This window comes from Gorilla gorilla, chromosome 2 (genome assembly GCF_029281585.2).
Source record: "Gorilla gorilla gorilla isolate KB3781 chromosome 2, NHGRI_mGorGor1-v2.1_pri, whole genome shotgun sequence".
NCBI classification, from domain to species: domain Eukaryota; kingdom Metazoa; phylum Chordata; class Mammalia; order Primates; family Hominidae; genus Gorilla; species Gorilla gorilla.
In genome coordinates this window covers 163,578,208-163,603,428 of record NC_086017.1, presented here as the reverse complement: position 1 = coordinate 163,603,428, position 25,221 = coordinate 163,578,208, and the positions used below count along the sequence as shown (strand labels likewise).

The 25,221-nt window shown below is 37.0% G+C and overlaps 1 protein-coding gene across 26 annotated transcripts in view; it reads right to left on the bottom strand.

The window, feature by feature from the left end:
* The window catches only part of MBNL1 (muscleblind like splicing regulator 1), a 202,547-nt gene that overhangs the window by 35,804 nt on the left and 141,522 nt on the right, over nucleotides 1-25,221 (bottom strand). For all 26 annotated transcript variants that reach the window (XR_010132981.1, XM_004037865.5, XM_055382057.2 and 23 more), the window contains one exon: nucleotides 14,415-14,585. Coding sequence is in view for 25 of the 26 variants with exons in the window: in XM_004037865.5 (XP_004037913.1) it covers nucleotides 14,415-14,585 (171 nt within the window). In the remaining variant the exon portion in view is untranslated. The remainder of the gene's footprint in view (nucleotides 1-14,414; nucleotides 14,586-25,221) is intronic.

Here is a 25,221-nt window from a genome sequence, read left to right as displayed (position 1 = left end):
TGTTTTCTCTGAAGGATAACATATAACAATGTAATTGGTATATTTGATACTGACTATATTCTTGTGATAATGATTTGTAAGTATCTCTGTTCCTGAAAGACATAAGAAAGTTTGGTTTATAATTGCCTTTTGCCAATGAACATCCTCACCAGAGAAAAACAAAGTACAAACTTACTAATTCTGGTGCTGTTTATGGGTTAATCACTTGTTTGTTTTAAATCAGACATTGATTCCATTAAGGTAATCAGACTTCATTATAAATCAAAGTGTTAATTTCATATTATGACCCCAGTTAACTATGCAAACATGATTATTAGTAGTAATTCCTTATTTATTGTGTGTCAGCATCATGCTGAGTGCTTTATCTGTGCTATTTATTGTATTTAATCCTTACAACAGTAGAGTATAAATTCCCTTGGTAATTTTCTTTTCTTTTGTGTTTTTTGAGGGGTACAGATCAGAAAAGATCTGTTTAGTTCCCTACTAAATCTCCAGAGCCTGGAACAATGCCTGGCACACAGTAGGCGCTCAATAAATACTTGTTGAGTTAGTACTTGAGTGAATGAATGAATGAGTGAATTGCAGCCTTCTGAAGTGGGTATTAGCCCCATTTTTGCAGATAAGGAAAAAGGCTCACAAAGATTATGTGTCTATAGACACAAATTAGTGAATCGAAGGCCTAGGATGTGACCACAGGTATGTCTGATTCCAAGTGGTTCTGATAAAGTGGTTTTCACACAATGAACCAGGTGTCCATTAAAATCATCTGGAGGACTTTTAAACCGTGAATGCCCTGGCCACTCCTCACTCGTCAGAATCTCTGGTAAGTGGCAGTATTTTTTGAAAGCTCCTAGGTGATTCTAGTTCCACACACTATGTGGTTTTCTACAGATATAGGTACATTTTTCTGACTGTAAGTAAGGTCTCTAAGGATACATGTTCCCTTACAGCTCTTTTCTTTTAAACATGGTTTATCCTCCACATTGAATGCTACCTGTGCCTAGCCAATCTGTTTAATTCCTAATTGTGCTTCAAGAATTAGGACTCTTTAGGTAAGTTTCTCTTGATCCATCTACATCTCTAACTATAAAGGGGTTTTTCTTACCCTCTGTTCCCATGAATTCCTAATTACTCGAATCAGCATATACCACTGCCAGTGTTTACCTGAATATCTCCTCTAGTCTGACAAGACTGGAGGCTCCTAGAGGGCAGACTTTTGCTTTATGTCTTGTTCATGTTATGTATACGCTGCGTTTGGCATCTATACAGATCTTCTACAAACATTTACTTAACATATATACTAATGGATTTGCTGCTTTTCTCTGCCATAGAAACAAGCAAATACATTAAATATTCTTTAGAATATATACTTGAATGTGAAATAAAAGTGATTGTTTCTTTCTTTACCTCCAAATTCAATAATTATTATCTCTAATATACCTGTCCAAAGTTTATTTTTTCCTTTTGTTTTGCAATTTTTTATATTAAGCTTTCTAAGTTTCAGTAATGTAGTTACCATGCTGCAATGTTGCAAATATCACAGGGGCTGATATTTATCTTAAAACACCATGTGAACACTGTTTGTTTTGCAATGTTTGAGATTTAAAAAAAAACTAGAGGGAGTATATGTAACAAATAATATGTAATCAATATCAGATGAAATTCACAGATCACAAATTTTAAGTCATATTTTTCTAGATTTTATGTATGTATATAAAGCAATAAAATATTTAAAAATTTTTTTAAATTTTTTAATATTTTTTTAAATTTTTAAAATTTTTATTTTAAAAATGTTTTTAATATAAATTTTTTTTTTAAAAAAGCACACATAATCAAGGTATATGAAAGCATGTTTCTGGGTAGGCGTAACCCTGTAACTAGTCTCAGTGAACTATTTTGAATATAAACAGTGCCAAAAGCTAACAGGAGTTTTCAACAAATTCATATTATAAAGTTCTTTTTTTCTAAGAAAGCAGGGCCAGGCACAGTGGGTCTGGCCTATGATCCCAGCACTTTGTGAGGCTGAGGCAGGAGAATCACTTGAGCCCAGGAGTGTGAACTTACAGTATGCTACGACTGCACCACTGCATTCTAGCCTGGGTGACAAAGCAAGACCCTCTATCTTTAAAAAAAAGGGTAGCAAATGACGAATAAAATAAGAGATACTGTTACAACTTTGCTCCTAGACTGACTTGTAACTGGATAAATCAATGAGTACCTCCTTCATTCTTAGTTTCACTTTATCCTTCAATCCAGTTTTACTGAAATAACAAACATTTAAATAAAGAACACTCTGGCCTTCCTAGTAGAAAGGTATCAACCAGGCATGGCCTAGTTCCTAAAATCCAGGGCCCATTCTCTCAGGCTGCTTGAGGATTCACAGGCTCCTTAATGGAAACAGGCAGTAACAACAGCAGGATGGATGAAAGACTACTCAGAGAAACTGACATGGAAACATTTTACCAGAAACACTCTGGGATAAAGTGCCTTATCTCAACCATTACCTGGATAAAGTGGAAAGTAAAGAACCAAAAAACTATTTAAGAATTCTAGGTGTTCCTGGAAGAATGACAAATGATGACTTCAAAGCATTCTGCATCTGAATGACAACAAATGCTTGGAACATGACGTGACAGCAAAGTCTATCTAGGTTACAGAAGCAGCAAAGAAGCTCTCAAGACATTAGCTAAAACCAGAAACTGAATTTCTCTATTCCTAGGCTATTTCAAAGTTCATGTAATGCACAGGATTTCTACACAAATTATGGACCTTGAGATAGCTAATTTGTTTACCCAAAGAATAGCTGCCATCACAAATTATAGATAGCCAAGGTTAACTTTGGGATCACAGGTAAAGGCACATGAGACCATTACTAGAGAAACTCCAGAGATCATGCAAAGCTCTTTATAACCACTGCTTATGTAGAGCTCTTTGAGGGCAATGAAGAGAGCCTGGCAACAACAGAATTTCTGAAGGACACTTGGCTGGGATGCACTAAAGAAATCTACCAGAGGTCTCCAGGTTGCAAGCCACGATATACAGCCCATTTTTGGTTAAATTATGTACCAATTTTTCATTAGAGAAAATTTGCACCAGACAGTATGTGACAAAGTAAAAATAATAATTCGGAAAAAGAATCCAAAAGTTTTGTTTATTTTTTTGATTATTTTTGATTTTTATTATACTTTAAATTCTGGGATACATGTGAAGAACATGCAGGTTTGTTACATGGGCATACATGTGACATGGACATGGTGGTTTGCTGCACTCATCAACCCGTCATCTACATTAGGTATTTCTCCTAATGCTATCCCCCCACCTTGCCCCATAACCCCCAGGAGGCCCCAGTGTGTGATGTTCCCCTCCCTGTGCCCATATGTTCTCATTGCTCAACTCCCACTTATGAGTGAGAACATGAGATGTTTGGTTTTCTGTTCCTGTTGTTAGTTTGCTGAGAATGATGGTTTCTAGCTTCATCCATGTCCCTGCAAAGGACATGAACTCATTCTTTCCTATGGCTGCATAGTATTCCATGGTGTATATGTGCCACATTTTCTTTATCCAGTCTATCATTGATGGACATTTGGGTTGGTTCCAAGTCTTTGCTATTGTGAATTGTGCTGCAATAAACATACGTGTGCCTGTGTCTTTATAGTAGAATGATTTACAAAACTGAGTATACACCCAGTAATGGGATTGCTGGGTCAAATGTTATTTCTAGTTCTAGATCCTTCAGGAATTGCCACACTGTCTTCCACATGGTTGAACTAATTTACACTCCCAACAGTGTAAAAGCATTCCTATTTCTCCACATCCTCATCAGCATCTGTTGTTCCCCGACTTTCTAATGATTGCCATTCTAACTGGCGTGAGATGCTATCTCATTGTGGTTTTGATTTGCATTTCTTTCTTTCTTTTTCTTTTTTTTTTTTGAGACAGATCCTCTCTCTGTTACCCGGGCTGGAGTGCAGTGGCGTGATCTCGGGTCACTGCAACCTCCGCCTCCCAGGTTCAAGCGATTCTCTTGCCTCAGCCTCCTGAATAGCTGGGACTACAGGTGTGTGCCACCATGCCCGGCTAATTTTTTGTATCTTTAGTAGAGACAGGGTTTCACTGTGTTAACCAGGATGGTCTTGATCTCGGCTGCCCTGGCCTCCCAAAGTGCTGGGATTACAGGTGTGAGCCACCACGCCCGGACCCTGATTTGCATTTCTCTAATGACCACCGATGATGAGCTTTTTTTCATACATTTATTGGCCACATAAATGTCTTCTTTTGAGAAGTGTCTGTTCATATCCTTTGCCCACTTGTTGATGGTTTTTTTTTTTCTTGTAAATTTGTTTAAGTTATTTGTAGATTCTGGATATTAGCCCTTGGTCAGATGGATGATTGCAAAAATCTTTTCCCATTCTGTAGGTTGCCTGTTCACTCTGATGATAGTTTCTTTTGCTGTGCAGAAGCTCTTTAGTTTAATTAGATCCCATTTGTCAATTTTGGCTTTTGTTGCCATTGCTTTTGGTGTTTTAGTCATGAAGTCTTTGCCCGTGCCTATGTCCTGAATGGTAGTGCCTTGGTCTTCTTTTTATGGTTTTGGGTCTTACATTTAAGTCTTTAATCCATCTTGAGTTAATTTTCGTATAAGGTGCAAGAAAGGGGTCCAGTTTCAGTTTTCTGCATATGGCTAGCCAGTTTTCCCAACACCATGTATTAAATACAGAATCCTTTCCCCATTGCTTTTGTCAGGTTTGTCAAAGATCAAATGGTGGTAGATGTGTGGTGTGATTTCTGAGGCCTCTGTTCTGTTCCAATGGTCTATATATCTGTTTTGGTACCAGTACTATGCTGTTTTGGTTACTGTAGCCTTGTAGTATGAAGTCAGGTAGTGTGATGCCTCCAGCTTTGTTCTTTTCGCTTAGGATTGTCTTGGCTATACAGGCTCTTTTTTGGTTCCATATGAAATTTAAAGTAGTTTTTTTTTTTTTTTTCTAATTCTGTGAAGAAAGTCAATGGTAGCTTGATGGGAATACCATTGAATCTATAAATTACTTTGGACAGTATGGCCATTTTCACGATATTGATTCTTTCTATCCATGTGCATGGAATGTTTTTCCATTTGCTTGTGTCCTCTCTTATTTCCTTGAGCAGTGGTTTGTTGTTCTCCCTGAAGAGGTCCTTCATATCCCTCATAAATTATATCCATAGGTAATTTATTCTCTTTGTAGCAATTGTGAATGGGAGTTCACTCATGATTTGGCTCTCTGTTTGTATATTACTGGTGTACAGGAATGCTTGTGATTTTTGCACATTGATTTTGTATCCTGAGACTTCGCTGAAGTAGCTTATCAGCTTAAGGAGTTTTCGGGCTGAGATGATGGGGTTTTGTAAATATACAATCATGTCATCTGCAAACAGAAACAATTTGACTTCCTCTCTTCCTACCTGAATATCATTTATTTCTCTTGCCTGATTGCCCTGGCCAGAACTTCCAACACTATGTTGAATAGGAGTGGTGAGGGAGGGAATCCTTGTCTTGTGCCAGTTTTCAAAGGGAATACTTCCAGCTTTTGCCCATTCAGTATGATATTGGCTATGGGTTTGTCATAAATAGCTCTTATTATTTTGAGATACATTCCATCAATACCTAGTTTATTATTTTTAGCATGAAGAGATGTTGAATTTTATTAAAAGCCTTTTCTGCATCTATTGAGATAATCATGTGGTTTTTGTCATTGGTTCTGTTTATGTGATGGATTATGTTTATTGATTTCCATATGCTGAACCAGCCTTGCATCCCAGGGATGAAACCGACTTGATCATGGTGGATAAGCTTTTTAATGTACTCTGGATTCAGTTTGCCAGTATTTTATTAAGGATTTTCGCATCGATGTTCACCAGGGATATTGGCCTGAAATTTTCTTTTTTTCTTGTGTCTCTACCAGCTTTTGGTATCAGGACGATGCTGGCCTCATAAAATGAGTGATGGAGGAGTCCCTCTTTTTCTATTGTTTGGAATAGTTTCAGAAAGAATGGTACCAGCTCCTCTTTGTACCTCTGGTAGAATTCGGCTGTGAATCCGTCTGGTCCTGGGCTTTTTCTGGTTGATAGGCTATTATAATTACTGCCTCAATTTCAGCACTTGTTATTGGTCTATTCAGGGATTCGACTTCTTCCTGGTTGAGTCTTGGGAGGCTGTATGTGTCCAGGAATTTATCCATTTCTTTTAGATTTTCTACTACTTTATTTGCATAGAGGTGTTTATAGTATTCTCTGCTGGTAGTTTGTATTTCTGTGGGATCAGTGGTGATATCCCCTTTGTCATTTATATTGTGTCTATTTGATTCTTCTCTTATTTATTAGTCTGGCTAGTGATCCATCTATTTTGTGAATCTTTTCAAAAAACTAGCTGCTGGATTCATTGATTTTTTGAAGGGTTTTTTGTATCTCTATCCTTCAGCCCTGCTCTGATCCTACTTATTTATCTTCTGCTAGCTTTTGAATTTGTTTGCCCTTGCTTCTCTCGTTATTTTAATCGTGATGTTAGGGTGTCAATTTTATCTTTCCTGCTTTCTCATGTGGACATTTAGTGCTACAAATTTCCCTGTAAACACTGCTTTAGCTGTGTCCCAGAGATTCTGGTACATTGTGTCTTTGTTCTCACTGGTTTCAAAGAACTGATTTATTTCTGCCTCAATTTCATTATTTACCTAGTAGTCATTCAGGAGCAGGTTGTTCAGTTTCCATGTGGTTGTGTGGTTTTGAGTGAGTTTCTTAATCCTGAGTTCTAACTTGATTGCACTGTGGTCTGAGAGACTGTTTATGATATCTGTTCTTTTGCACCTTTTGAGGAGTGTTTTACTTCCAATTATGTAGTTGATGTTAGAATAAGTGCTATGTGGTGCTAAAAAGAATGTATATTCTGTTGATTTGGGGTGAAGAGTCCTGCAGATGTCTATTAAGTCTGCTTGGTCCAGAGCTAAGTTCAATTCCTGAATATCCTTGTTAATTTTCTGCCTCGTTGATCTAATATTGACAGTGGGGTGTTAAAGTGTCCCATTATTATTGTGTGGGGAGTCTAAGTCTCTTTGTAAGTCTGTAAGAACTTGCTTTATGAATTGGGTGCTCCTGTATTAGGTGCATATCTATTTAGGAGAGTTAGCTCTTCTTGTTGCATTGATCCCTTTACCATTATGTAATGCCCTTCTTTGTCTTTTTTGATCATGGTTGGTTTAAAGTCTGTTTTATCAGAGACTAGGATTGCAACCCCAGCTTTTTTTTTTTTTTTTTTTTTGCTTTCCATTTGCTTGGTAAATATTCCTCCATCCCTTTATTTTGAGACTATGTGTGTCTTTGCACGTAGGATGGGTATCCTGAATACAGCACACTGATGGGTCTTGACTCTTTATCCAATTTGCCAGTCTGTGTCTTTTAATTGAGGGATTTAGCCTGTTTACATTTAAGGTTAATATTGTTATGTGTGAATTTGATCCTGTCATTATGATGCTAGCTGGTTATTTTGCCTATTAGTTGATGCAGTTTCTTCACATGTCAATGGTGTTTACATTTTGATATTTTTTTTTAGTGGTTGGTATCAGTTTTTCCTTTCCATATTCAGTGCTTCCTTCAGGAGTCCTTGTAAGGCAGGCCTGGTGGTGACAAAATCCCTCAGCATTTACTTGTCTGTAAAGAATTTTACTTCTCTTTCACTTATGAAGCGTAGTTTGTCTGGCTATGAAATTCTGGGTTGAAAATTCTTTTAAGAATGTTGAATATTGGCCCCCACTCTCTTCTGGCTTGTAGGGTTTCTGCAGAGAAATCTGCTGTTAGTCCCTTTGTGGGTAACCTGACCTTTCTCTCTGGCTGCCCTTAACATTTTTTCCTTCATTTAAACCTTGGTGAATCTGACGATTATATGTTTTGGGGTTGCTCTTCTCGAGGAGTATATTTGTGTTGTTCTCTGTATTTCCTGAATGTGAATTTTCTGCACCCAGTTTAAACTTCTCAGTGGCTTTGTTTACACTGTTTGGGGAAAACCGTCTCTTCAAGCCTCAGTAACAGCAAATGCCTTCCCCCAACCAAGCTCCTTAGTCCCGGGTTGACTTCAGACTGCTAGGCTGGCAGCGAGAATTTGAAGCCAGTGGATCTTAGCTTGTTGGGCTCCACGGGGGTGGGATCCACTGAGCAAGAACACTCGGCTCCCTGACTTCAGCCACCTTTCCAGGGGAGTGACTGGTTCTGTCTCGATGGCATTCTCGGCACCACTGGGGTACGAAAAAAATCTCCTGCAGCTAGCTCAGTGTCTGCCCAAACAGCCTATCTTGCTAGGTTGGGGAAGTTCTGGCTAATATCCTGAAGTGTGTTTTCCAACTTGGTTCCATTCTCCCCATCACTTTGAGGTACACCAATCAAACGTAGGTTTGGTCTTTACACACAGGCCCATATTTCTTGGAGGCTTTGTTCCTTCCTTTGCATTCTTTTTTCTCTAATCTTGTCTTCACGCTTTATTTCATTAAGCTGATCTTCAGTCTCTGATATCCTTTCTTCCACTTGATCGATTCAGCTACTGATACCTGTGTATGCTTCACGAACTTCTCATGCTGTGTTTTTCACCTCCATCAGGTCATTTATGCTCTTCTCTAAACTGGTTATTCAGTTAGCAGTTCCTGTAATCTTTTATCAAGGTTCTTAACTTCCTTGCATTGGGTTAAAACATGTTCCTTTAGCTCAGAGGAGTTTGTTATTACTCACCTTCTGAAGCCTACTTCTGTCGATTTGTCAAACTCATTTTCTGTCCAGTTTTGTTCCCTTGCTGGCGAGGAGTTGTGATCCTTTGGAGAAGAAGAGGCAATCTGGTTTTTGGAATTTTCAGCCTTTTTGAGCTGGTTTTTCCTCATCTTCGTGGATTTACCTACCTTTGGTCTTTGATGTTGGTGACCTTCGATAGGGTTTTTGCATGGGCATCCTTTTTGTTGATGTTGATGTTATTGCTTTCTGTTTGTTAGTTTTCCTTCTAACAGTTAGGCCCCTCTGCTGCAGGTCTGCTGGAGTTTGCTGGAGGTCCACTCCAGACCCTGTTTGCCTGGGTATCACTAGCAGAGGCTGCAGAACAGCAATGGTTGCTGCCTTTTCCTTCCTCTGGAAGCTTCATCCCAGAGGGGCATCCACCAGATGCCAGCTGGAGCTTTCCTATATGAAGTGTCTTTCAATCCCTGCTGGGAGGTGTCTCCCAGTCAGGAGGCACAGGGGTCAGGGATCCACTTGAGGAGGCAGTCTGTCCCTTAGCAGAGTTCAAGTGCTGTGCTAGGTGGGAGATCTGCTGCTCTCTTCAGAGCTGGCAGGCAGAAATAAACATTTAAGTCTGCTGAAGCTGCGCCCACAGCCGCCCCTTCCCCCAGGTGCTCTGTCCCAGAGAGATGGGAGTTTTATGTATAAGCCCCTGACTAGGGCTACTGCCTTTCTTTCAGAGATGCCCTGCCCAGAGAGAAAGAATCTAGAGAGGCAGCCTGGCTACAGCAGCTTTGCTGTGCTGAGGTGGTTTCTGCACCCAGTTCAAACTTTCTGGCAGCTTTGTTTACATCGTGAGGGGAAACCGCCTACTCAAGCCTCAATTATGGTGGATGTCCCTCCCACTACCAAGCTCGATAGTCTCAGGTTGACTGCGGTGCTGGCAGCAAGAATTTCAAGCCAGCAGGATCTTAGCTTGTTGGGCTCCATGGGAGTGGGATCCGCTGAGCAAGACCACTTGGCTCCCTGGCTTCAGCCCTCCTTCCAGGGGAGTGAACGGTTCTGTCTCGCTGGTGTTCCAGGAGCCACTAGAGTATGAAAACAAACAAACAAACAAAAAAAACTCCTGCAGCCAGCTCAGTGTCTGCCAAAATGGCCACCCAGTTTTGTGCCTGAAAGCCAGGGCCCTGGTGGTGTAGGCACCCAAGGGAATCTCCTAGTCTGCGGTTTGCGAAGACCATGGGAAAAGCGTAGTATCTGGGCTGGATAGCACCATCCCTCACAGCAGGGTCCCTCATGGCTTCCCTTGGCTAGGGAAGGGAGTTCCCTGACCCCTTGCACTTACTTCCAGGGTGAGGTGACACCCTACCATTGCTTCTGCTTACCCTCTGTGGGCTGCACCAACTATCTAACCAGTCCCAGTGAGATGAACGGGGTACCTCAGTTGGGAATTCAGAAATCACCTGCCTTCTGCATTGATCTTGCTGGGAGCTGCAGACTGGAGTTGCTCCTATTTGGCCATCTTGCCCGGGCAATTCCAGAAGTTTTATTTTTTTAAATTTCAATAATTAAACACTATAGGCCTTCCATTTGTCCTCAAAGAACATATGATTAAAAAAAAAGATCATTTTGCATTTTATTAGTGATATAGGAATGACAGCAGAATGTCAATTATTCTATAATTGATAATATTAGTTTTATTAATCTGTGTGGACACAGATTAAATCATTCATTTTCTACTACTTATTTTCTCATCTTATGAAATGAGATTATGGTTACATTATAAGATTGTCGGCTGGGCATGATGGCTCACGCCTGTAATCCCAGCACTCTGGGAGGCTGTGGCAGGCAGATCACAAGGTCAGGAGATCAAGACCATCCTAGCTAACACAGTGAAACCCCGTCTCTACAAAAACTATAAAAAATTAGCCAGGCATGGGGGCGGGTGCCTGTAGTCCCAGGTACTCAGGAGGCTGAAGCAAGAGAACAGCGTGAACTCGGGAGGCGGAGCTTGCAGTGAGCTGAGATCACGCCACTGCACTCCAGCCTGGGCAACAGAGTGAGATTCTGTCTCAAAAAAAAAAAAAAAAAAAAAGATTGTTAAGACCTTGTAGGTAATATATTCCAAACTTTTCACCATTTGTTGAAGAAGGTCAGAGATCTCTCTCTCTTTTTTTTTTTTTTTAGAGACAGGGTCTTATTCTGACAGCCACATTGGAGTGCAGTGGTTTGATCACAACTCACTGCAGCCTCAACCTCCTGGGCTCAAGTGATTCTCCTGCCTTAGCTTCCTGAGTAAGTTGGTGTCTTGCTATGTTGCCCAGGTTGGTCTTGAACTCCTGGCCTCAAGTGACCCTCCTGCCTCAGCCTCCCAAAGTGCTGGGATTACAGGTGTGAGCCAGCACACCCAGCTAGGTTAGAGATCTTAATGAATCAACCAAGGACCCTGAGTTGGCCAATGGTGTGTCTCCAATTAGGTGCTTCCACATCATGAATGCCAAAAGCAGAACAAGGTGGTTAAAATCCTAGCCTTGCTACTCACTAGCTGTGTAACCTGAGCAAACTTCTTAACCCTTCTGAACTTCTCAGTCTATCTCTAAATTTAGGGTAACATTACTACTTTAAAGGATGGTTTGTGAGGATTTAATATACAAAAAGTGCCAAGTGCAGTAAATGCCCCTAATGTATTGTATTTGTCTCAAAAATTTTAAGTCCGGTTTCTGATTCTTGGCTTGGTACATTTCAACAGAAGCTCACAAAGTGTATAAAAATGGGAAACCTTCCTACAGATCCCTGCATTCCCCAAGTGAGCCCAGTGTTGTGCTCTGAAGATATTAAATGTATAGACCTCGTCACTCACAATTTATGAGAAAATGAGAACCTAAACTTGGTTGCATAATAACCCAAGCTTAGTGGCATATTTCTTGTAGCCATCAAGCCTCTAGCTGCCTTTGCTAATAATCTGCTGATATGTGTCCACTTCTATGCCCCATTCTATGTTGCAGCCTCTGTAACTGGGCTTGTGTTCTGGGTGCTGGTTATGATTCCTTTGAACTATGGAGCAGGTAAACTTCTGTGAATCTCTGCCTGTTTTCCTGGTGTTTTGGAAACTCCTTCCTTCATTTGTTCTTTCACTCATCAAGTAATTATTGATCTCTGCTATATGCCAGGCATAATACTAGATGCTTCCAAGTTTGCTTAGACCTTGCTGTCTCCCTCTCTCCTTCCTGCTCCTCCAAGGTTTGGGAGCTAAACTGGCCCTAGAGAAGTTAGATGCTGTCATCTACTTGACTAAAAGTCTTGTCACTGCTCAGATACTCTGAATACTCCTGATGGTACGGAACTGCTCATAGTATTTATCTTCTTTGATATGACTACTACCTGGGTTGGATCCAAGTTAATGCCATGTCTTCAAACACTCATCTGTAAGTAGTGGCCATTCTCTCTGAGTGGCAACCCTTTTCCACATTAGTCACCTGGCTTCTTCTAGTCCTGTTACAATCCCTACTTGTAAGGCCCACATTAAACTCCCAGTAAGCAGTTGATTATGACCATTCCATTCATTTCTGAATCTCCATGTCATTACCCTCATCAAAACATGGCTGACTACAAAAAGGATAAAAAAGTCTCAGGTGAGGTTTTGAAGGCAAATTTCCTGTACTAAAGCTTTCTCTACAGTCATTAAAGTCCCAAATGCCTTAAAACTGAATAATTAAAATGATTTCTGTACTTATTACAAAGTCATCGCTCTGAATAAAGTATATTTTTAGACAATGATCTCAGGATACCTTTAGCAGAAGGGTAATTCCACATTCAAATCTAGTCATATGAGGAAAAATTAACATAAAGCCTGAATATGCTCACAACTAATAAAAATAATTTCTTTGTCTAAGTAGAGAATTTTCTAACAAAAGCATCAGAAAATGTGATGATTGTTCTCATGGTTTCAGAAATCTGTGATTTAGTGATTTCACGAAGAATATATTTGTTACTAGTATTTCAAAGGGCATAAATATTGTTTACAGTTTGTCCCAGGATTGCACATACGACATCCTAGAATGGCCTTCAGAGTAAGACTCAAGGGCTAGGTCAGGAAATGTGGTGGCCAGTGTTCTCTTCCATCTGGGAACCACACTTGCTGATCTCAAAGGTGCTCCCGGTCACAGAGAGGGTACAGCCTGGTGGTAAGCATGCTTTAAATGTTTAAGTAGAACAAAGTATCTTCACATCAAGGATAGGCCTTAGAGCAGCTAAGGTGGTAGCCACCCTAAAGACTTGTCAGATCTTTGAAACTGTATGTGAGAGCCAAGTGCAAATGAGACTTTTGTCCTACATGTTCTGTTAGAGAATGATTATAGCTAATTTTTTTAACCAAATGGAAATCTTCATGCTATCCTAATACAGCCATGTGGAATTAGTAGATGTCACAAAAATAACTTTAAGCTATCACATTTTTAACTGAGCCTACAATCATGGGGGAAAAAACCAGATCAGGTTAAAACAGACACATAATTAATTATATTCTCTCACTTCAACTGTATAGAACTGATTACTGGTATCACTGCCCATGTAATGTGGAGATCCTCCCACCTTGAAATGCAATCCCCCACTCTTTTTTGGAATGATTGTTGCATAAAGTTCTAAAAGAGAATAATAATTACATTGAGTTCAGGTTTTAGAATGTATTCGGAAAAAAAACAGCACACATGCTACAGTTAGCATAGCAGAAAAACATGGGTCTTCACATTCCCATGACCCCACAATACTGCATGTAAGCTAGTGACATAAATTACTGACAGATATATTCTGATCATTGCAAATTTCAACATGCATTTAAATTTAAATGTAGAATTACTATATCACAATTAACGTCAAAGCACCTTTTTCAACCTAACACTAATTCTTATAATAATCTTTCACATTTTGATGAATAAATATGAATAGAGATTATTAAAGTCATTTATTACACACATACTCCAGAAATCCAAACAGTTAAATAGAAATGTGTGTTTCGAAGCAAAAGTCACCCACATATACTGCTCAGCAAACACTAAATATCTATGACCACCCAGTTTTTCAACTTTAGCTCTTTAAGCCCTCAGAGTTTCAGCCTACCCTGATTAATTCTTCCTTAATGAGACCTCCAAGTCTATGATATTGATTTACTACTGTCAGAATTTTCCTAGCATTTGTAGCTATGAAATAATTTCAACTTAAATTAGAGAAGAACAAGAAAGGTACCTTTTCAAGAAAAAGAACTATACACATTCTTTTCAAGGAGGGAGGAAAGGGAGAACTATTCTCAAAATTAAAGACTATACATACCAATTTTAAATATCATTATTATCTCTGAAGGTGGCTGAAAATGTATATTGACTATACTGGTGAGTTAGATGATCATTGTAACACAGACCATTTTAACACCTGCCAGTCTTGGGATTTATTTTGAAGAAAAATTTAGAGGAAAAAAAATGCTATAATGTAAATGTCCACATGATTTAGCCAGAAAATGAGTACCTACACAAAGTATAAATTGTTCCAGCATTTGACTGATACTTAATTTTGCTAGAAAATGGTAAGGCAACTGAAATTGTTGCCTGTGTTCATTTGATCCGGTGCAATAATCACTTTAGTACTAAAACTGAGCACTTTGAATTAAAAACTTAATGAGTGAAGACTGAAAACATGCTTACCACGGGTTGTAATGGGGCACCAGGCATCATGGCATTGGCTAGTTGCATTTGCTGGGCCAACATGGCCATGTTCTTCTGCTGAATCAAGTTATTGCGTCCATTTATCTCCAACTGCGTTTTTAAATGTGGGGGTGGATGAAGATATTTGCAGTTCTCCCTGGAGCAACGGCCCTAGAAAAACAAAAGCAGCAAACATCATCTTAGAAAAGAATAAAATCAGCAAATTATGAAAAAAGATATAATGCAAACCACCCACTTGAATGTATCATTGGTTTTTCACACAATGCATTGTCCATATCATTTGATCATACATTTAGAACAAGTAATGAATTCAACAGAATGTACTATCAATATGAGAGGTTGAGACATTTGAAGAAGTTTAAAAGCTTAAAGAGTTTCAATTATTTTAATAATATTAGCATTAACTTTTCCAGATTCAAGTTTAAAAATCTACAAACTGCTAGGGTAATACTAAAACATAGAATATCAAACAAAGAATATCAGGCTTCTGTCATAATATCTTCCTGGTTAAATTTAATGATTTAAGAATCCAAGTTTTATATTTTATTTTTACTTGTACTGAAATCTTAGGAAATGAACTTAGAGGACTCAAGGCACATTGTATCTTCAGTAAAACACCTTCATAAGTATCTAATAACAAATAAAATTAAAATTACTACTAGGCTTTACCAGTCCATGCATTAGGAATTTACAATTGAAAAGAAGAAAACTCCCATGTGTTCCCACTGTATATAGAGATTAATAAGTATAATGAAATACTAGTGAAAAATGTGGCCTTTAACTTTTCAAAGATAAATCTAGTCTTCTCCATTTTACAAAATCTATGAAACAATAAGAAATGGATATATTTACCCTCCAAAAAATTTTAAAAATGGAAAAACTAAGTTGCTATAAGCCAGGAATGGCGGTGCACTACCTCTGTACTCTGTCCTAAGCACTTCATTCTAGTACCTTCCTTGAATATATACCATCCAGACCATCCTACCAACGAACATAGCCTGGACTGAAATAATGGAGATAAATCATACATGTTTAGTAATCTTAGCACTTTGGGAGGCTGAGGCAAGAGATCCCCTGAGCCCACGAGTTTGAGACCAGCCTGGGCAACATAGTGAGAGCTCATCTCAAAAAAAAGAAGTTACTATAAAATCATAAGTATAAATATACCTTCCTTTTGGATAATTTTTTTAATAAAAATATTCATTAAAGCCTATAATATGTAATATGGTGTGAGGCACTCTACCCATATTATTTCAATATATTTTCAAATCATATTAATAGTAGCAGATCTCATCAACCACCTTGACAACTTCTTTCACCAATAAATCTAATTAAAACTGTTTACAAGCAGTAGAATAAAAGAAAGATTAATTGAAGCCATCATTCACATTCTAAAAAAACCAATTTAGTATAATTGAACTTTATGCTATAAATTGACTCTGATGCTTATACTTATGATAAAATCTGTCATAATTCTAATTTAAATGATCGGTTTTGGCTCCTTTTGTATGAGGTTTTTAGGAATGTCTCTACACTAGGCTAGAATCATAGGACACTGCTTGTTATTTTTACAAGCTTCATGTAATACTTGAAATCAGTAGGCAGCAGAGGACAGTGGATAGCAAGGACCTTACAGGTCTCATGAGCTGGGGCAGAGGCCTAGCTCTCTTACTCATCAAATGCATGAACTGCATAAGAAGCTAACTTATGTAAGCCTCAGGCTCTCTATCTAGTACTATTAGAAAACATGTATCACTGCCACCACAATTTAAATTGTGTATCAAACAAAAGAAAAACAAAAACATTGGTATGAAGATGATTTTTTTAAATATCTTTTAGTTATGGCTATTGGTATGCTCACGAAGTAACATATATATTAAACTTATTCCATATAAAATCACCATGCTTGATGTAGGTTGGGATCATGAGCATGTTATTAGCTTAAAAGTGTCTTGATACAAAACAACCAAAAACAACCTTAGACTCGCAAGATAAACCACAGAGTAGGACTGGCAAAAATAAATAAATTCCTGGATAGCATATGGTCTAATTTCAGGGATATTTAGTTGAAGTCTCCTAGAAAAAGCCTGCTTTTTTCAATACAAAGAATAATTTGGCTGCAACAGAAATTCTTGTTCTCAGTATCTCCGTATCATAGTTCTTACTAAAACTGGATTTCTTTAAATGCAGGTAAGCGGGGTTATGGTCACCACGAGAATTCACTTCCCGTCAATTCACTCACGTCGGTTTCTATAGTTCTGTAAATAGTAGATAGATAGCCCTGGGCCATGAACCAGACCTTCCAACACTAACTGTGGTCTTCCTAAGCACTTCATTCCAGTACCTTCCTTGAATACACACCACCCAGACCATCCTGCCAATGAACATAGCCTGGACTGAAATAACAGAGAGAAATCACGTGTGTTTGGTATACGTATATTCTGCATCAGTGCATCTCAAAACTTTTACAAGACGCTCAGACTTTTGATTTTCATTCTGAATATATGACATCTACTCAGGAAAAATGCTGTTCTCCTACATTTTTTATCTATGGTACCTTTCTATGCTCAGCTTGATTTGACTGTGTTGAGCCCTTCATTTTCAAAAAGCTGTGTTCCTAAGAATCAACTGATATTTGGTGAAAACGTATACAGACTACCAAGACTCTCCCACAGAGAGCTGTGACCACAGGTTTGAGGGCCCAGAAATTAACATTTTAACAAGCATTCCAGGTGATTCTGATATAGCAGAAAACACTACAAAATACAATTGTGCAAAGCCAGATAAATTTTCACTTGACGTGTGGAAAAAATAAGAGAATAATGTCTGCAAATGATATTAGATACACTTTGCTTCTTAGGAAGTTTAAAACATGTTTAATACTGACTCTGCTGCTGAATGATTATAGTTTGACAAAGGAAAAAGGTCAAAAATAAGTTAGAATAAACATCCTCCATTAGAATTGCCTAAAACCACCAGGAACATACCTTCCTTTGAAAGTTAAGGTAAATACTACGTTGGTATGTTGCCAGCTTCATCCATCTCTGAGCCCTTAGTAGCATCACACCTCAAAAAACATTCACAGAACGAATGAATGTTCATTTCTTATTAAATGCCTCAAGATGAATTCTACTCTAACTCTACTCTAGAGACAATGGAGATAATAGAAAAAAACTAAATATGATACCAAATCTTGGTTCTGAGTTGTACTGACCTAATGATGCTTTCATTAAGAGGCCAGTCATTTAAATACATGATAAAGCTAGCCACATAAAAGAAGAAAAGGAAACAGAAGCAGGTTTGTAAGTTTCACCAGGTACAAAAGGAGATTTGTATAGACATTCAATGTTTCTGGCATCATAAAATCTATACAATGACATTACATTTTAAAAGTCTAAAAACAGAAATTCATCAGTATCTAAAGTTCACATATACAGACTTTTATATTGGAGCTACTACTCTAAATCATTTAGAGATTTCACTTCAAGATACATTAAATTGGGCTGCTAGGTTAATGCGAAATATAAATATAAATATGTCTTCAGTTTTTTTTGTTTTGTTTTGTTTTTGAGACAGAGTCTTGCTCTGTCGCTCAGGCTGGAGTGCAGTGGCGTGATCTGGGCTCACTGCAAGCTCTGCCTCCTGGGTTCACACCATTCTCCTTTCTCAGCCTCCCGAGTAGCTGGGACTACAGGCGCCCGCCAACACACCCGGCTAATTTTTGTATTTTTAGTACAGACGGGGTTTCACCATGTTAGCCAGGATGGTCTCGATCTCCTGACCTCATGATCCACCCATCTTGGCCTCCCAAAGTGCTGGGATTATAGGTGTGAGCCACCATGCCCAGCCATCTTCAGTTTTGATAGGTACAGGTAGCTCCAACTATTGAGATAACTGTATAATTTTATCAAATACAGCTTTGTTCAAATTGTAGCTATGTTACTTATTTGCTGTGTGACCTTGTGGAAGTTAGTGAAATTCTCTGAGTGGTCACATCTTTTCTATATAATAGTAACAATAACATCTCATTGGTGATGTATGAAGATTAGTAAGACTACAGACCATCCTCACAAATGGCACCTGTCATAATAGGCAGCCAATAAATATTAGTTACTTTCCTCTCCTAAGTTCTCAAGCTAATAACAAGCAGCAGTTGCTCAATTTAGCAGCGTATCTGTTAAAAGCTCTAAAAATAATACAGGTAGCAAAACCCAGTGACAATGCATATCAGTCATCAATAATGTAATAAAAGCTTGGCTCTTAATCATTGTGTATTTGCCACATCCACCAAGAAAAAGTCTCATTCTAACACATTTTTTACAATGTTACGTTTCTGTGCCTTGCTTTTGTTGATTACACTGAAATCTTACTTTTGGAGAGCTGTCCTGCTGACTAGCAGGCCACTCTATAGAGCCTACACAGTATTAGGTTGGGGAAAAGTAATTGAGGTTTTTGCCATTAATGGCAAAACTTTTGCCCCAGCCTAATAGATCCCTTAGGCTCCATTCAAGGAGGCTTTTAAAATAGAATTAATCCAACAAAGATTCCAAAGACATCATTGCAATATATGCAGTATATATTTTAAGGGAAAGAAGGAAAGTTAATAAAATATTGGTCTACACCAAGTTCATTTTTTGTAATATTTTTTCTATACTTTTCAATTAAAAGTAATCTGTCCAAAAAAGGCAAAATTTCCCCCTTGTCGTCTTAAAAACCTGTATGAGACCAATAACAGTCATTCAATAAATTCATCGAGTAATTTCTGAAGTTGTAAGTTGTTCAATTGTGAATTGAAGAATTATCTCATTAGTCTTTCAAACTGCTATACATTTTTTGTGGCTATAATAAGGGAAAATATACATTTAGATTAAGTGTTTAATCCTCCAAATAAATGTATGATTCATTTATAAACATTACAGTTTAATACAGTATACCTTTACATTACATATGTACAAATATAGTATATATATAAACTGCATATGTGATATATATAGTAAGATATAAATTATAAAATATGATGGAAGCTAGGTAATTAATAGCCAATCAAAATAAGAATAAAACTAAATGAAACTAGAGATGGTAAGTTAGAAATATGAGAAAGCTATTTCCTAGCTATGTGTAATGCAATTACGAACTAGCTAATTGAAAACAAAACGATTAGAAGTTGGTTGGACTTAATAAAGCAAAAAATATCAAAATCCCAAATGAAAACTAATTTTCCATTTTTAATTAATTTCTTCTACTTAAAAGGAATATTGTGATTTGTGGAGTCAGAGTCTAAAGACACATGTTATTAAGCAGCCAAATGGTAACTATGTGGCAGGATTACAATTACCACGTTCTATTTAAGTAGACTCTGGAAATAAAGGAGCAATGGGAAAAGTACAGGGCTACTAGCTTATATTCATAAGTCTTTTCAAATTTTCATTATGGTTTTCTGGTAAGACTGTTCAAGCTATAATTATTTATTTAAATTGTTAAAACCAAGATTTCTTTTTGGGATAGCTGATATATGCAAATGTTTTTGAAGCACTTTCTGGGTATTCATTGCTCAGATATTGCCCAGAAACTCTGGCTAACAAGTTTGGTAGTTAGCTATTGAAAATTCTTACCATTTTTTTTTTTTTCAGCTAAGATGATACAAATATCTCAGAAAATTTTTGCCAAAAATAGTAACATTGGCAGTCAAGCCATATTATTTCACACTTGCAAAAAATGTTTTTTATGGCTCTGCCATGCTTTTTAGTTATCAATTCTAATGTCTGGGTGAATAAACACACACACACAAACACATACACGTATATAAAATATTTATTTAAAAATTACAAGTATCTAGTGTTAGAAAATTTATGGCAGCTTATAAGGTGAATGATTTTAAGAGAAAATTATACTTCACATACATACAAATATAAATATGCATGCACACATATATACTTCAGGGTTATGTTTTCATCTGGTAGATATGAGTTTGATTCACTCTAAGAATCACAGTTTACTGGCTTTTGCAAGTACTGAAAATAACTGCATCTAACACGAAGTATATTGTTGCTCTTAAATGTATATTTCCTGATAACTCACTTGTTTCCATAAAGGACTTGGGTTAGCTTACAAGAGCACATACATCCTAAAAAGATGTTCACAATTTCTCAACCTCAGCACTACTGACATTTTGGGCTAGATATATTTTTGTTGTGGGAGTTGTCCTGTGCATTGTACTATGTTTAGGAGCATCCTTAACTTACAACCACTAAATGCCTATATTGCCCCTACCCTCAGTTCTGATAAACCAAAATGTCTCCAGATATTGATAAATGTCTTGGCGGGGAGGAGGGAGGACAGCATCACCCTTTGTTGAGAGCCAACCGCCACTTTGCATCTAATGGAATTTAGTGGGGGGCTGTATTCATCTGCCTGGGATATCATAACAAAATACCAGTTATACCAGTATCTGGTATACCAGATTTTATCATAACCAGTTATAACAATATTTATCATAATAAAATACCAAATATAACAGTGTATAATTATGCATAAATACACACTTATATACTCACCCCAATTATGCACCTATTTCTAACAGCAGCATATGTATTACAAACAGATTTTGCTGGGGTTACAAATTCAAAACTTAGGATATATGACATAATTTATATTTCATGTTTTATTTGAATAAACTCTTAAGAGCTTTTATAGCACTATAAAATAAAACCTAAAATTTTTAGAGTAGTTATAACAGATACATTACATTCATTTTTTTCTTTGAAAAGTCTCTAGGGAGATTTCACTGTTTTGATGCTGTTATTTGTTTTACAAGTAGTATACTATACCACAGAGTAAATATACATAGTATATATCCTGTTAATAAGTAAATATTATGTATCTACTATGTTTAAATCATATGTTAAACTATGGAGGAAATATATTTTCATATTAACACTATTGTTTTTTGTTTTATTTTAAGTTCTGGGGTACCTGTGCAGGATGTGAAGGTTTGTTATATAGGAAAACATGTCCCACAGTGAGTGGTTTGCTGCACCTATCAATCCATCACCTAGGTATTAACCCCAGCATGCACTAACTATTTTTCCTACTGCTATCCCAATCCCCCTCAATCTCTTGCCTCGCCCTCCCCAACAAGCTCCAGTGTATGTTGTTCCCCTCCTTGTGTCCAGGTGTTCTCATTGTTCAGCTCCCACTTATAAGTGGGAATATGTGGTGTTTGTTTTTCTGTTCCTACATTAGTTTGCTGAGGAAAATGCCTTCCAGCTCCATTCATGTCCCTGCAAAGGATGTAACTGTGTTTCTTTTTATGGCTGCATAGTATTCCATGGTGTAGGGATATCACATTTTCTCTATCCAGTCTATCATTGATGGGCATTTGGGTTAATTCCATGTCTTTGCTATAGTAGTAACACTAATTTTTCTATTAATGTTTAAATTCTCAAATATTCATGACTCTTTAACCTAAATAAGTAAATAGGATTTTTTATTACATAATTGTCTGTGTTTAGTATCATAGCACCCTTGTACTTTTTTCATAGTTTTACCATCTTTAAAGGCAAGAAACTATTCTTTAAATCAAACACAACTTCTACTGTTTTGATTTCTTCATTGGTCTTTCAGGTAACACCAGCAACAAATGCCTAGCATCCCCACAGAAGGTGAAAAAATGAGGCAATTCTCTTATTTTGCTAGGCAAGCAATCTCTAGTCTTCTAAATTAAAGTAGATATAGCAATCCTAATCAATATTTAAAGCTTAACTTTCTAGATGTAAATTGCTATTTATTCACCCAATCAGCGTAACAGCAAATGCATGGAGCTCAATTCAACCACAAGAGCTGGGAGATTTTTTTCGTACTAGTGAAACAAACTAAAAAAAAAAAAAAAAAAAAAAAAAAAGAACATACTTCCACTGATATAATTCCAATTTCTTTCAATTACTTTACCACAGATATAAAACATGTTTTCAAATGAAACACAATATAAAACAAATTTAGATTTTTCCCCTTTCCTGGTCCTGTGAAAAGTTCACACACACACACACACACACACACAGTGGCTTAACAATTATTGAGACTGCCAATAAAAGAAAGAAAAATACACACATACACATACACACACAGCCTATTGAGTTCAAATTTGTAACTTTACCATGGCCTGAAAGAATATAATGTAATAGATTCTTTTTAACAGGCATTAAACATTTTTTCATCAGTGCATAATCTAATCACAAATGGGATTTTAGGTTAGACTTTTCTAGCTGCTTAAACAGCCCTCTCGAGTATTCTATAGCTGTTCTAGGCACTATTTTGTAGAACACTCCTAAGTTTAATGGTGAAGATTCTCAGATACTGAAACCAATAGCGACATTTACGATATCCCAAAATATCCTCACTATTGACGCAATATCAACACACCCCCACTCAAACACTGGGATACTGTGACTTTTTTTTCCCCAGAGAACCTAAGAGCTTTAATTGCACAATTCCCATTAATCATCTTGAAAATGGCATAACTGAAACTCTACACTTCTACAGAACGTTATGTAACGCATGAGAGTCAAAGTAGCTGCCACTGAGAGGGTTGAGAAAGGGAAAAAGGCAACAAATCACACACACATTCTTGTGAGAAAAAATACCACTTTTTTCTCCAGCAGCTTTTGCCTGTGAGAAATCAGATACACATACAACTGTTGCAGTAGCAGTTATTTCAGCACACAATTTTAGCTGATAGTCATCTGAAGAAATCTTAATCTCCTCAGAGTGGGCCTATAAGGCTCTTCTATTTAGAGTTGCTTGTGATGGGGTGCTGTAAAAAGAAAGTCTCACTTTTTTTTCATACCTATGGCCTCCTCTATTCCAGAGAATCTTAGAAAAGTGTATCACCACTGCTGAGGTTAATGCTATGCAGGGCTTAACTGCACCTATTGTCTGCCACTATTCCATAGTCTTCATAGGCTCCAAAGACAGATCTGACCACCATCCCTGAGCCAAACCAGAGTCTCTATGACCTTGTGAAAGCCCAGTGACATTTGGTAGGTGCCAGCATCATTGAACAGTCCAACACTTGTTGGCTGCTTTTTTTATAGCATCATGAAACTGGAAATGCCAGATCACTATGTTTCTATTATTTTTAAATTGCTTCATTATTTTTTCAGTACAGCAACAATCAGATTTCTAAACTGTTTGTAGCTGAAATACTTCTGAAGTTTTATGACACCCAAATCAGACACTTTTCAATCTTGGCTAATAGTTAAAAGCCCTAACATTTACATAATAAATGTTAGCACTCTATGTGTAGAGCATGCCTTTCAGTGGAGAAACACAAAATGTGTTATAAATATTTATCCAATTTATCATTGTACCATTACTAGGTGGATTTACAGTATGACTGTCTCTATTAAATTTCTAGAGCTTTCCTGGGGATAAAACAGAGGTAAACTTCTTAAGTCAAATGCATCCAATTTTTCTTCTAACAATCTCTTGAAAGACTTGTTTAAGCAGTTCTTTACAGACTGCTTAAACATAGTTTAAGACTAGTTCCTAGTATATTTACAAAGCAAAAATGCTCCAACTTTAAATCTCTCCTTCCCTTCATGAAGTACTGACTAAAAACCAAAAGGTATATTTTTATTATAACACAGGAATAATAAAACTTACATAGTGCTTCCTATATTCCAGGTACTGTTTTCAAAACTGTACCAATGTTAATTCCCTTAATCCTCTCTCAATATTACTGGGAAGGGTTGTTTGTAACATTTCAGTTTTTCTGAATACTTAAGTACAGACAAAACAAGTGACTGAACCCAGGCAGTTTAACTACAAACTAGGTGCTCCTAATCATTACTGTAGGGATATGTATTTGTACCAAGTGTATCCCACTTGATCATCTGTAAGTTGTTTTGTTTTTGTTTAATCATTGACTGCTAATACTAGAAACAGATGACTCTAGGTCAGAACCAAATGGAAGTCTTCAACCCTTTTGAGTTCTGCAAAGGAAAAGATATTTCATAATGTAAGCAACTGAATTTGGAGAAGACTAATCCACATAGCATTTCCAAAGTGTAACGGGAAAAATTTAGATGCTTTTGTAAATTTCAATTTACTTGTCATTTTTTTTTTCCTCAGAGGAACCTGTCTTACAGTATCAACAATATTTTTAAGAAATGGAACACCAAAGAAGTTAAAATATTGCTTCATATTATCTACTTCAATAAGAAACCTAGTGAAGCAAGAGGTTCTTGGATTATCTATATATTTCACTGACATGCCTCTTCAATTTGGATATAACACAAATAATGAAAAATTTATTATATATAGTTATATATTATATTTAGATATAAAATAATTTAAAAACTATTATATAATGAAAAAGTTATATATCTTTGTGTGTATATACACATATATATGTACACATACATACAAACACATAAAATTAAAGATATAAAGTTAGACAGTAATATAGGATGGTATGTTTTAAGGGGCAAGTCTTTATTGAGAAATATAAAAGTAACTAAAGGAAATCAGAGAGGAAAAACATTTTGGTTAAGTCAGCTTGAGAATAATAACATCATTACTTAGTATTTATATGAGGCATTTGTTGTATTTGTACCTGCTAGATCCCACATATCCCTATAAATAAAGTATCTCTAAAGTGATAACACTTATTCAGTCATGATAAATTTCAAAGTATAATATTATGTAATATGTTTCCAACAACCTATGTCAATATTTCCACTGTAACTCTTCCATTGAAGTCTACTCAGCCTTCTAGATGGGACAGCAT